This window comes from Rutidosis leptorrhynchoides, chromosome 5 (genome assembly GCF_046630445.1).
Source record: "Rutidosis leptorrhynchoides isolate AG116_Rl617_1_P2 chromosome 5, CSIRO_AGI_Rlap_v1, whole genome shotgun sequence".
NCBI lineage: Eukaryota > Viridiplantae > Streptophyta > Magnoliopsida > Asterales > Asteraceae > Rutidosis > Rutidosis leptorrhynchoides.
This window is the reverse complement of record NC_092337.1, coordinates 109,440,920-109,452,669: the sequence shown is the minus strand read 5'-3', so window position 1 is coordinate 109,452,669 and position 11,750 is coordinate 109,440,920. Positions and strand designations below refer to the sequence as shown.

The following is an 11,750-nucleotide window of genomic DNA, read 5'->3' as shown; positions in this document are numbered from 1 at the left end:
CTTGGAGTCATTCATGGCATATTTCAAAAGACGTTGCATTCGAGTCGTTGAGTTCAAAAAGATTATTATTAAGTAAATGACAGATTAAGTCATTTATAGTTTGGATATTATGAAATGGTATACATAATTGTCAATTTTCGTTGTAATGAAAGTTGTCTTTTAAAAACGAATGCAATATTTGTAAAACGTATCATATAAGGTCAATACCTCGTAATGAAACCAATGAATATGAAACGTTTATAATCGATATGAACGGGTCGTTAAAGTCGTAGGTTCAATCCAACATTTTTTTTAAAAAAACTTTGCAATTGCGATTCTTCCTAATAAGGTACCCACACGTCCATTCAACTACTTGCCATATCTTTGTTCTAAATTTCAACGAAACACGATTAGAGTTTCCAACGAAAGTTTCATTTGTACTTAGTGGAAAATTTGCCAAAATCCCACCATTTGTACACACGATCCCGAATGTCCTTTGCCATTTTACAAAAGACTAATGAGTGGTTAATAGTTTCTACGTCATTATCAAACACGGGACATCGAACCGAATGAAGGTCAATGCCCCGTTTCTTAATTCTGTAAAACCGGAAATCTCTTCTTCAAATCTCTCTGAATGAATATCTCGATTTTCTTTAAAACAAGGTTGTTTCGAAGTGTTTTCGGTTGACCTCTCCCATCGATAAGCATTTTTTTCTTCAAGTAAGTTGGTGAGGTTTTTGTTTTGAAAACTCCATGGTTTGAGGGTGTCCATCGCCAAGCATAACCCTCCCCGAATGGCAAACAAATGAGCTTAAAAGGTTAGATAAAGAAATCAGTTCATCCCTTGTTCGATAAAGGTTAGATGCGTTTGATACTTTAGTTCATAGTGAGTCATTATATTTCTTGAGACATTGAGATTAAATAAATTGTTATTCATTCTCGACAAAAAATTTTTGACAATGTATCCTATGGCAAATATATTGCTCATGCGTTCGTAATTCTATGATGTGGCATGCTATTGATTTTAAACACGCTACCTTAATAAGAAGAAACATATTTTTTAGTAAAGTTTATCATTCTAACTCTTTGTTAATTTTAATTGTGTCTTAATTCTTAAATTCCTAATATCACAAAGACATTTGTGTTATGACGTATTTTAATTTTTTATTGAATTGAATAATAGCTTGTTAAAATGTAGTATATAACTTAATATATTTGAATACTACATTGTGCCGCGATCTAGAATGCTTGCTTCGACCCAATCGTCAAATCAATCTTTATATGTTTACTACTCCGTATATTTTTTACATAAAGTACTAAAAGTTGAAGAAGAATTATGTCATATTTACTCCCTAAAATTGTACTGTAAATAAATGAAAGGAAAAATGATTAAACAAGATAAAAATATATACCTTCTTCTATTTCTCTCCTACTCCGAAAAACACTAAAACAGGTAATATATATTTCATTTTTAAGACATGTTAACTAATCATATACTACATCCTTCTAACTTTACAATTATATATGTCTAGCGAAATTGATTAAATCAATTTAAACTTGTATAGGTTAATATAGCTCATAAGGGTCCATGAATTGGCCGTACGCAACGGTGTATAAACAAGCAAAATCTTATCTATTCATTAATTGATTAAAATCGTACCTTTTTTACTTATGGTTTTAAAATCAATTTGATACATAGAAGCATCAAACTATATCACACGAATGGTTGAAACAATTGGATTACACTGTTTTCGATGGGTCAATGATAGAAAAACTCCAAATTAGATTGTAAGCAACTTTGGTTTGTCATGGAATTAAAAATTGATGTATGTAAATTAATATTTGTATACTTTTGTCTTTTATTTGTTACTGATGGTGATAGGTTGTCCTAAGGTGCACAAAAGATAAGAAGAGATGGTGACTTAAGAAAAGTGTAAATCAATTAGAGATCCTTAGAAAAGGATTTGACACAAAAGTTGCAAGTCCCATTTTGGTAGCATAAAAATGCATCAATCTCACTTAACCAATTGAGGAGAAACCTATTCCATTTCATCACATTGCCATCTTTGTTATTGCTTTCAATGTGTAAATAAATCTTGGTGGGATTTACTTTTGATTTTGTGTTTTTTACATTGGTAAATAACTTAGGGTTTTGTAAGACATTCATAGGTACCGGACTACACGTCGTGTCACGGTTGCAATATTTAGGTGAAAAATAATGTTGAGCATATAAGTATAAATCGTCAAATACGTTAGGTAAAAGGATTGTTCAACAAAACCAATAACAATGCTTTTTTAGTTTTTCCTAACAATTTTCAATAAGAATAAGGACGCTTTAAGGTGTTTAGCTAAAGTGTTCGTGTGTATGTATTGTTAGGAATTGACAGCGGTATGACCCAATTAATAATACCTTCGTTAACAAAATTCAATTCTCACAAGATTCGTGTAATCAGATTACACTAACAAACAACAAACGAATAAGTAAAAATGATTAATTAAAGATAAACAACACAAGGATTTAACGTTGTTATATTTCAACTTCAAACAAGGGAACAACTTGATGGCCAAGCCAGGGCTCGCGATCCGGGACCCTGGGCTCGCAACCCGCGAGGCTTATAACCAAAACACCCTTAACTGCTCGAACATGTTCATCGCGTTCCGATCTTGCCTCATGCGAACCATGTGTAACAGCCTAGTTTCGGGCATAGTGGTAATGACTTATTTACCATTCTGTGCTAATATAGTGATTTTAATAATTATGTGTTTTATAATTATTATGTATGGGATAACGTGTGTTTTGTGACAAGGGTCACAGAACATATTTCCTTTTGTGAATTGGTCTTAGAATAAATAAGTTATTAAAGATTTTAGATTTCAGATAACTGGTAAATACCTGTGTGTTATACGGAGTAGGGTTTTCTCACAATGAAAAAACCCAATTTTAATATAATGTTACTGCTCGTTCATTTTTTTCCTCTTTTAGCAACTAAACAACCCTAATTAAACCCTAAACACATCTTTGCTCATTAAATCCTAAAATCAAGAAGTGTAATTCAAAGCTAGTGATTTCGTGCATCTAATTCAAGTGTTTTCAAGGATCAAAACAAGGTAAAAATATCAGATTTTGGTGAATTAAATTGGGTTGTGAATGGGTTTTGAAAAAGTAAGCTTTTTATGATTGATTCTTGCTTTGAATGTGTTTATTATGCTTGTTTGTGGTTAGAAATAGGTTATATATGTGTTATAAGGTTTTATTGAGTCATTGGATTGATCAAAACAAGCAGAAATTGAGTTTTAGGTGTAAAAAACTCAAAAACAACGAGCTGATGGTGTTTTTCAGCACCCACACGAGTGACAGCTCAACCACGCGGTTGAGGGCTCAACCGTACGGTTGAGGGCTCAACCACGCGGTTGAGCAGGGGTCAGCTTTTGGTAAAATTGAAAAAGGTATAACTTTCAAACCGTAACTCCGTTTTTGACAAATAAACTATCGTTGAAATCATCTTGAGGTCCACTTTCCAATGATAATACATTAAAAGAATTTTTATTTGGGCAAAGTATAATTAAGCACAAACGTAAATAAATCAAGTTACCTTATAACCTAGATGTCATGTATAATATTTATTTTGTTAACAAATAAGAAATTTATACATAATTAACTTTTTTAATGAACTTCAAAAGACCTTTTTTTTTAATTGTTATGATTATTAAAATTCAAAAAATATAAGTGTAAGCTCATATATGTATAAATAATGTATAAAATCAAAATAATGCTCCAATTATCATATTATGTCTCCATTAACTAGCATGAGCAGAGTTAAATATGGAAAGAGTTGAACTTGGGACCCCATTAAACTAAGTTAAGGAGCCAACCATTTGATCTACCATAGCTTATGTTTGTTACCTTCACATATAGGTACATATATACTAATATTTGAGTGGGGTTACTTGACCCATTACTATGTACATGGCTCTGCCCCTGGGTGTTACACCATGACAGCCACCTCGCGATTCACGAGGGTGGCTTTGCCTCCTATTTTCGTTTTCTTGTTCAAAATTCTCCACACACTCAACATACATACATACATACATACATATATATATATATATATATATATATATATATATATATATATATATATATATATATATATATATATATATATATATATATATATATATATATATATATACATACATACAAACATATATATACTTATATATATGTATGGCGGAAGCATCTATTTTTTCCATCAGGGGCGAATAATTTTTTAAAAGCGCAACTTTTATTGGACATAATGTGGCGGTTTTTAGGCAAAATACATAGGTTTTTGAGAAAAATACGAGGCTTTTGGGTAAAATATGAAGATTTTTGAGAAAAAATAATTTCAGTAAGAAAAAAATAAAAAAAAACTAAAATTTTTGCAATAAAAATTACAAATTCTCTGAGAGTAGTCCCCCTCCCCATGTATTTCCGCCCGTGTCGGCCACTAGTACATTGTCACATCAGTTAGAAATACAACTATAACAATTTCACTCATTTTTTCTCACAATATTGCCATATCCCCCCACCAAAACTGTGCAAAAAGCCTCAAAAATCCCTTAACGCAACAAAAAGTCTAAGATTGAAAGACCATCTATCAACTGAACTACATACTTGAGGGCAAACTTCAAAATACAACTAAAAGAAGTTGGCATATAAAAAACTAAAATTCAATAATACTACGTATAACTTTTAATATTACCATATTAACTATTAGACAAAACTTATGAATAGTACTAGGAGTATTTTCGTCTTTTCAACTTTTTTTTCCCTTTTCCCTTCTTTCTTTCAAATAACACCACACAAGCCCCCCACACTTTGTTCAAAAATAACTATTAGACAAAACTTATGAATAGTACCAGGGGTATTTTCGTCTTTTCACTTTTTTTCCGCTTTTGCCTTCTTTCTTTCAAGTAACACCACACAAGCCCCCCACACTTTGTTCAAAAATTAAAATCGACCCCCAACACTGGGGGTTAAAGCGTCAAATCAAAATTTTCATAAAATATCTTAAATAAACTCCACTCAAATATTCAACAGGTCATATCTTCTCGCTCGCAACGAGTTTAATTTTTCCGACACCATCCTTAAACTCGAAATAATTTTATGAACACAATGTCACTAACTATACGCAAAACGGACACTTTTAATAAAACGCTAAATATTTAGGGTACTATTCATATATGTTGATTTTTCACTCGCAGGCTACGTAATTAAACACAATAAAATACATTAAAAATCGAAACCCCCGTCGCGAAGCGAGGGTTCGAAAACTAGTTACGTACAATAACTAGCATACGTTCTTTTTGAATTTGTATTGTGTCGGTATAAATAAGGTTTATTGTATCTGTAGTTTATATGTTTAAATAAATTATTGTGTCTAACTTAAATGAAAACATCATTGTGGGATTATAATGTTGTCTTTCTTTCCATGGGTGAGCTTTTTTTAAGCGAGAATTAAAGCCAAGATCATCATATTTACAACTAATGTTTGTATCTTTATTGATAAGGAGTTGGCATGGCTTTATAGATAACTATTGGAAACAACTAATGGCTAGAAAGCAAAGGCATTTAGAATATGAATATAAAAATGTTAAGGGTTAATAGTAAAACTAATAGAAGTTGTGGGGCTGAATTGAAAGTAAAGATATCAGTTTATTGATTCAATCGATTAAGGTGGGGATGCAATCAAGAAGACAAGAAGCAAATGCAAAGAACCGGAATAAAATAATTGGATGATATATCTCGTGATAATTATGTTCTATATTGTTACATTTCAGATCCTTTCAATCACATGTTTTTTATTCTTGGAGCTTAGATAATCATCTTAAAATCCATTAATAATTAATAATTAATGATTAATTATAATTGTCATATTGACCCGTAACTATTATTCTAGTAGTTAAACAGCCATGTCGACAGAAACCAAATGATAAGTGGCTAAATAGCACAACGTTAACGGTTAACCAACAAAACGATATGTTACAATGTTGGTACCTTGTAAAAAGAGGCCACTTGATGTTTGTTTTTTATTTAATTAAAATAAAAATTAGAAAAGAAACAAGCACTTGCATTATTATGGTAGAAGGTCCTACCACAACATATATAACATTGTACTATACTTCAGTGTTTCAGAGTTGCACGAGGGCCTATCTTTTGTATTTTTCTGCTTTCTGCCCCTTTAACTTTTTACGTATTTACATATTACAACCATTGTCTATTGTACTTCCTCTTTTTAAGGGTAATCTCTATATAGGTCCCAGTATATATAGGATTCACATACAAGTTTTCCCCTTTATACACTTCAACCCTTTTTTTCCTAGACCAACGTACTTATTTACTATTCCCATGTCAATCATTAAATTTTATATATTTAAAATTTATGGTATATATATTTTCATATTAAAAAGAATTTTTTGTTTGTTATTGGTAATTCACGTTTTTCGACATTTGATTGACTTATTTATCAAGAATTTCACAAATATTGTCTTTTACTTCATATTCACTAATATAAAATTAAATTGTAAAAGTTAATAAAACGTTATTACTGGGGCAGAATAATCGTTAAGTAATGATATACAGTATTTGTTGAATTATTATTATTATGGCTTTGGTCCGTATATTGTTTTCATATTATTAATAAAATTATTTCTTGCCTTTTAAAAAAAAAAAAAAAAAATCATGGTTTTGGTGCGTGGAATAATTCCATTAAAGAAAACATCATCGTGAGACACGAAAGATAAGATTTTTTAGAAAAGTTATTGAGATAACTGTTATGAGGAGCTTTGTTACGGCACTTTTGGAGTAATAATTTTTTTTTGCTAGAAATATGAAAATTCATATAGAAACGAAGACGTTTTTAAAAGAAACTTCAACAACAGAGGAATACAAACCAGGGGGCCGTGAGACGAGGCTCGAACCTAGAGAGTTATAAAAGAACTAACGAAAATAACTATCTATAATCGAGCGTCACCCGTCAGTCCAAGATATAAACCGAAAAGACAAAGATACAACCACAAATGCAAACCACGAACCCAAACTAAAAGATAGACTGAAACTAAACAACACCTCAACTAACAAACGTATACGACAATAAACCTAAGGAGCAACCTTTTTAAACATGCGGTCAACCGTGTCACTTCAAAATCTTTTACTCAATCGACTTTGGAGTAATGTGGCAAGTTAGTAGTGGTAAAGTAAATTAGTTAAACAGGAGAGGTCCGGATGGGGAATAAAGTGATTGACCGCTCTGGGCTCAGAATTTTCAGGGGCATAATTTTTTTTTATATATACAGACACAACTGGAGATTTAAGAAGCAGTGGAACAAGGGAAGCAACGAAGGCAAAACACAATAGACTCAAATACAGTAATCAAAGGCCCTAGAAAAAAAGAAATCAAAGTCCACTAGAATTCTCGGAAGGCCGAAATAGCTATTTTTTAACATTATATATTTTTTGTTACGGCCAAGGGTATTTTTTTTTTTTTCACTTCGTTCAAGGTACTTAAATTCTTATGATCAGCTCTATAGTTAAATATAATGATAACATACACAATTTGGTACAAATTATTGAAAAAGAAAGAAAAAAAAAAAAAAAAAACTACTCAATGGACGTTCTGAGCTATTTTTATTTAAGAAAACCCCGTAACAAAGTGGTATAAAAAGGATGTGTGTGACATGGTTATTTGGAAATGACGTAAAAAGTCAACTTTGAGATTTAGTCTAAGTTGAAGACACAAGAAAAAATTGAAAATATACCTAAAAGAGTGAAGAGGGTAACGTAAATGATTAGAATACCAAATGGATGATTGATTGCACGTGTGGGTACGTGGAAAAGGAATCCCCGTGCAACTGTCTTCTTTTACACGTACGAATGCCCCAACATGCTTTGAAAAAATTACATGGATAGTCCCTGTGTTTTACACCATATTACATCTGTAATCCTTGTATTTCATTTTTGACCTTTTTAATCCTTGTGATTTACATTTTTATAACGGATAGTCCTTAGCTCAAACGGACGTCTAGATCTAACGTCAAGTGACCACACGTGATAAACACGTGAGGTTATATTTGTCTTTGACCATCTCAACTGGTGTAAACCCCTTTATATATCCTTTTTCCCCAACCCAATCGTTCATATCACTGCCGTCATTTTCCCTAAATCAATTAAAAATCAATCCAACGATTCAAACCCTAATTCGCCATGGTACAATGTGGTTGTGGTCGTGAAGCAATAATTCGGACATCATGGACTCGGAGGAACCCTGGTCGTCGTTTTTATGGATGTCCACTAACGGTATTGTAACCCTAAGTCTTTAATAATTGGTTTAAGTGATTAATTGTGAAAGTTGTTTATTTTTTATTGCTTTAGTTCGCAGAATTCCAGTTGCAGGTTTATTGATTGGTACGATCCTCCAATGTGTGCTACATCAGTTACCATTATACCTGGTTTGTTGGAGGCCATAAATAGGGCTGAAGAAAGGATGAATGCAGCGAAAACTGAATCTAAGATCTACAAATGGTTGCTTTTTGCTGTCTGTGTTTGGTTTGCTTTGTCTAAGTTTGGTAATTAGGGGTGATCAATGTAATGGATGGTAGTAGTTTTCTTATGTTGTCTTTTGGTAATTGTATTAGATGTTATCTTTTGGTAATTGTCTTGGACGTTGTATTTTGTTTCAATGTAATGGTTGATCAATGTAAGATGTGTACTCTTTGTTTCTATCAATGAAGAGATATTATGGTTTACAATCAGTTTTGGCTTACAAGTTACATGTTACAAGCATTAACTTACACAAAGACATTCATTACCAGAATAAGTACCAAAAGCATTAACTTAGATGTTGTATTTACCAGAATAAGTACCAAAACAGATTCATTCTTCATTACATAGTACCAAAAGACATTCATTACAACCATTGTTTCATTACAAACCATTGTACCAAAAGACATAGAACCAAATTTACATTACATCAGCCATTACATCAGCCATTGTACCAAAAGACTTAGACCAAATTTACACTACATCAGCCATTGTACCAAAAGACTTAGACCAAATTTACACTACATCACCCATTGTACCAAAAGACATTAACATTACATCAGAACTACCAAGTTATCATTCAAAAGACATAAACTAAAATACATTCACTACCATTCTAAAGACATTAACAAAAGACAATAACACTTGGCATTTGATTCATTAATTACCTGCTGCATCATTAGTCTGGGATTGAGCCCTTTTCCCGCTTTTCCTCTTTGAACTTGTTTTTGTTCCAACACATGTTGATGCTTCATTTGTGCAGCCCCTTTTATTGTGTCCATATGTGCCACACTTCCCACATTGTTTTGACTTACCTTTTCTTGAAAGTTTTTCCTTTTCATTCATCTCTAAAATTTCCTCAGCAGACTTCCTCCTGTTCTTTTTAGGCCTACCTGCAGTAGCTATCTTCAAGGGTGGTAATATCTTTGTTGGATCATTTGATTTAGGCCACATTGATTTGCCATTCAATGGTACAATGTGACACTTGTAAGTCTCCTTCCATCTCATTAACCAGTGTACTTGATGAACCCATTCTTCAGGAACTCCTACTTGCTGATTATTGAATGCCATGTTGTTTAAACATGCCACTGCATGTTTACATGGCATTCCAGTTAACTCCCATTTCCTACATGCACATTCTCTCCTTCCCATATCTACAACACATTGTCTTCCATGGAGCCCGCTTACTTGATATTGTTGTCCACCATTCCATAAAATAGAACACTGAGATGCTTCTTCCTTGATCTTTTCAAAGGTTTTTGTTGCACCAGGTGTTAATGGTCCATCACATTTAGATTGGTGCTTCAAAACATTGACAATCCTCTTCATTAAATATTCTCTTATGTATTCCAAAGCAGTCACTATTGGCTTATCTCTTGCATCTATAAGCCATCTATTGAAGACCTCGCACATGTTGCTTAGCAGGACATCTGAAACAGCTCTTCCTGTTGAACAGTTACAATTAATGAGTAACTAATGCATTATTGTAAATACTTAATGAGTAACTAATGAATTATTGTAAAACTAATGAGTAAGTAAGTTAATGTACCTGAAAAGTGACTCCTTGCCCATTGATGAGGAGGAATATCAGTCAACCATTTGTGACAATCTTTATTGAATTCCTTTAGCTGATTCATTGCTAGCTCAAATTCTGGTACAGTAGTTGCAGTTGAACACCTCCACAAATGATTTTTGTAAGCTAAACCATTCCATTTTTTTTTCATATTATGATGAATATGTCTCAAATAGAATCTGTGCTCAGCACAAGGAAACAATTCTTCAACAGCATTCAGTAGACCTTAAATCAGTAACAAATAGTATAAGTACATACATTTATAAAACTATATATTGGTTACAAATAAGTAGTAGAACCATACCTTTTGTCTATCAGAAATGAAGGTGTAGTTTGAATTTGATTCAAGATTAAGATCTTGCCCTAACCACTCCAAGAACCACTTCCATGATGAGTAACATTCCTTTTCAATAATGGCATATGCAACTGGATATATGCCATTGTTGGAATCCACCCCAACAGCAGTTAGAATATGACCTTGTGCAGGTTGTTTCATAAAACATCCATCTAAACCTATCAAATCTCTACCCAACACTGCAAAACCTTTCTTTAGTGGTCCTAAACAAATATAAATTCTCTTAAAAACCCTTGTGGGATCATTGGGTTGTGCAGACTCATGTTGGATTCTAACTGTTGTATATGGATTAGATCTTTTGAGTTCTAAAGCATAGTTTCTTATATGTGAATACTGCTCCTTATAATCCCTTTGGATAATACCAGTTGCCACTCTCAAAGCTCTGTATGCTTTCATGTGGGTGATATTTATTCCAAGACTTGCCTCATATTTTGCCCTAACTGCTTTTGTTGGAATCTTTGGATTTGATGGCAGTTCCTCAAGCAATTTCTTGGACAGGAAATGAGATGTACAATGCTTGATATCTCTGGTTTGAAGACATTCATGAATAGGGTTGTAAGTTTTGACTTGCCATGTTTCACTTGGTTGTACCTTAGAAACAAGAAGAACCCATTCACATTTGTCTTATTTCTTCTTGCCTTTTTCTGGTCCTCCATTTGTTTTTGTTTTCATCTTTTTACCACCTTTAATAACTCTGAAATCTTTTGTTTTCCCAACTACCCCAACATGGGTGCTAGTAGACCCCACCGCAAAGTTACTACTTGACCCCACCTCAAAGTTACTACTTGACCCCACCTCATTTGAACCTTGACTAATCATATTTTGTGTCAACACCTTGGCTAAAACACCTTTACAACCAACCCTAATTCTATCTTTATCATTTTTTATGTGATAAAGTTCTCTTCTTGTTTCAACATCATGAGTCTTCCATGCATCTTTCACTTCTTGTGCAGTAGCAAATTCTTGACTAACATAAAACACAGTCTTTCCAATTTGAGGATTTGATTATGCTTGTCTTCTTAACTCCCTAATTTTTCTATTCCTAACCCCTTCAATATCATCTTCAGACCCATCACTTTCAAATTCCTCATTGTCAAGTACCTCTAGACATTCAAGATTAGTATCAGTAGCAACTTCAGCACCAGAGTTATTAGCATCACCCATGTACTCAACATCTCTGTCAACATAGTAATTGTATTCAGTCATGTCAACTTGTACACCTTCAATCATGTTTTCCTCATCTACAATGTATTCTTCATCTT

The 11,750-nt window shown here is 32.8% G+C and overlaps 1 protein-coding gene across 1 annotated transcript; it reads right to left on the bottom strand.

The window, feature by feature from the left end:
* Positions 1 to 9,220: 9,220 nt before the first annotated feature.
* Positions 9,221 to 10,884, bottom strand: LOC139848924 (uncharacterized). Its single transcript, XM_071838605.1, has 3 exons — positions 10,533 to 10,884; positions 10,110 to 10,358; positions 9,221 to 10,005 (listed from the first exon to the last, which is right to left on the bottom strand). Exons 1-3 carry the CDS (start codon positions 10,882 to 10,884, stop codon positions 9,221 to 9,223), a joined length of 1,386 nt encoding a protein of 461 aa, XP_071694706.1.
* Between the last annotated feature and the right edge of the window lie 866 nt (positions 10,885 to 11,750).

Bases quoted from the DNA above. Each gene is read 5' to 3' on its own strand.
- LOC139848924 (XM_071838605.1), bottom strand. From the start codon at position 10,884: ATGAAAGCATACAGAGCTTTGAGAGTGGCAACTGGTATTATCCAAAGG. The intron at 10,359-10,532 runs GTTACTCATCAT...TACTGATTTAAG, and splicing joins TGCCATTATTGAAAAGGAAT to GTCTACTGAATGCTGTTGAA. The intron at 10,006-10,109 runs GTACATTAACTT...ACTGTTCAACAG, and splicing joins GGCAAGGAGTCACTTTTCAG to GAAGAGCTGTTTCAGATGTC.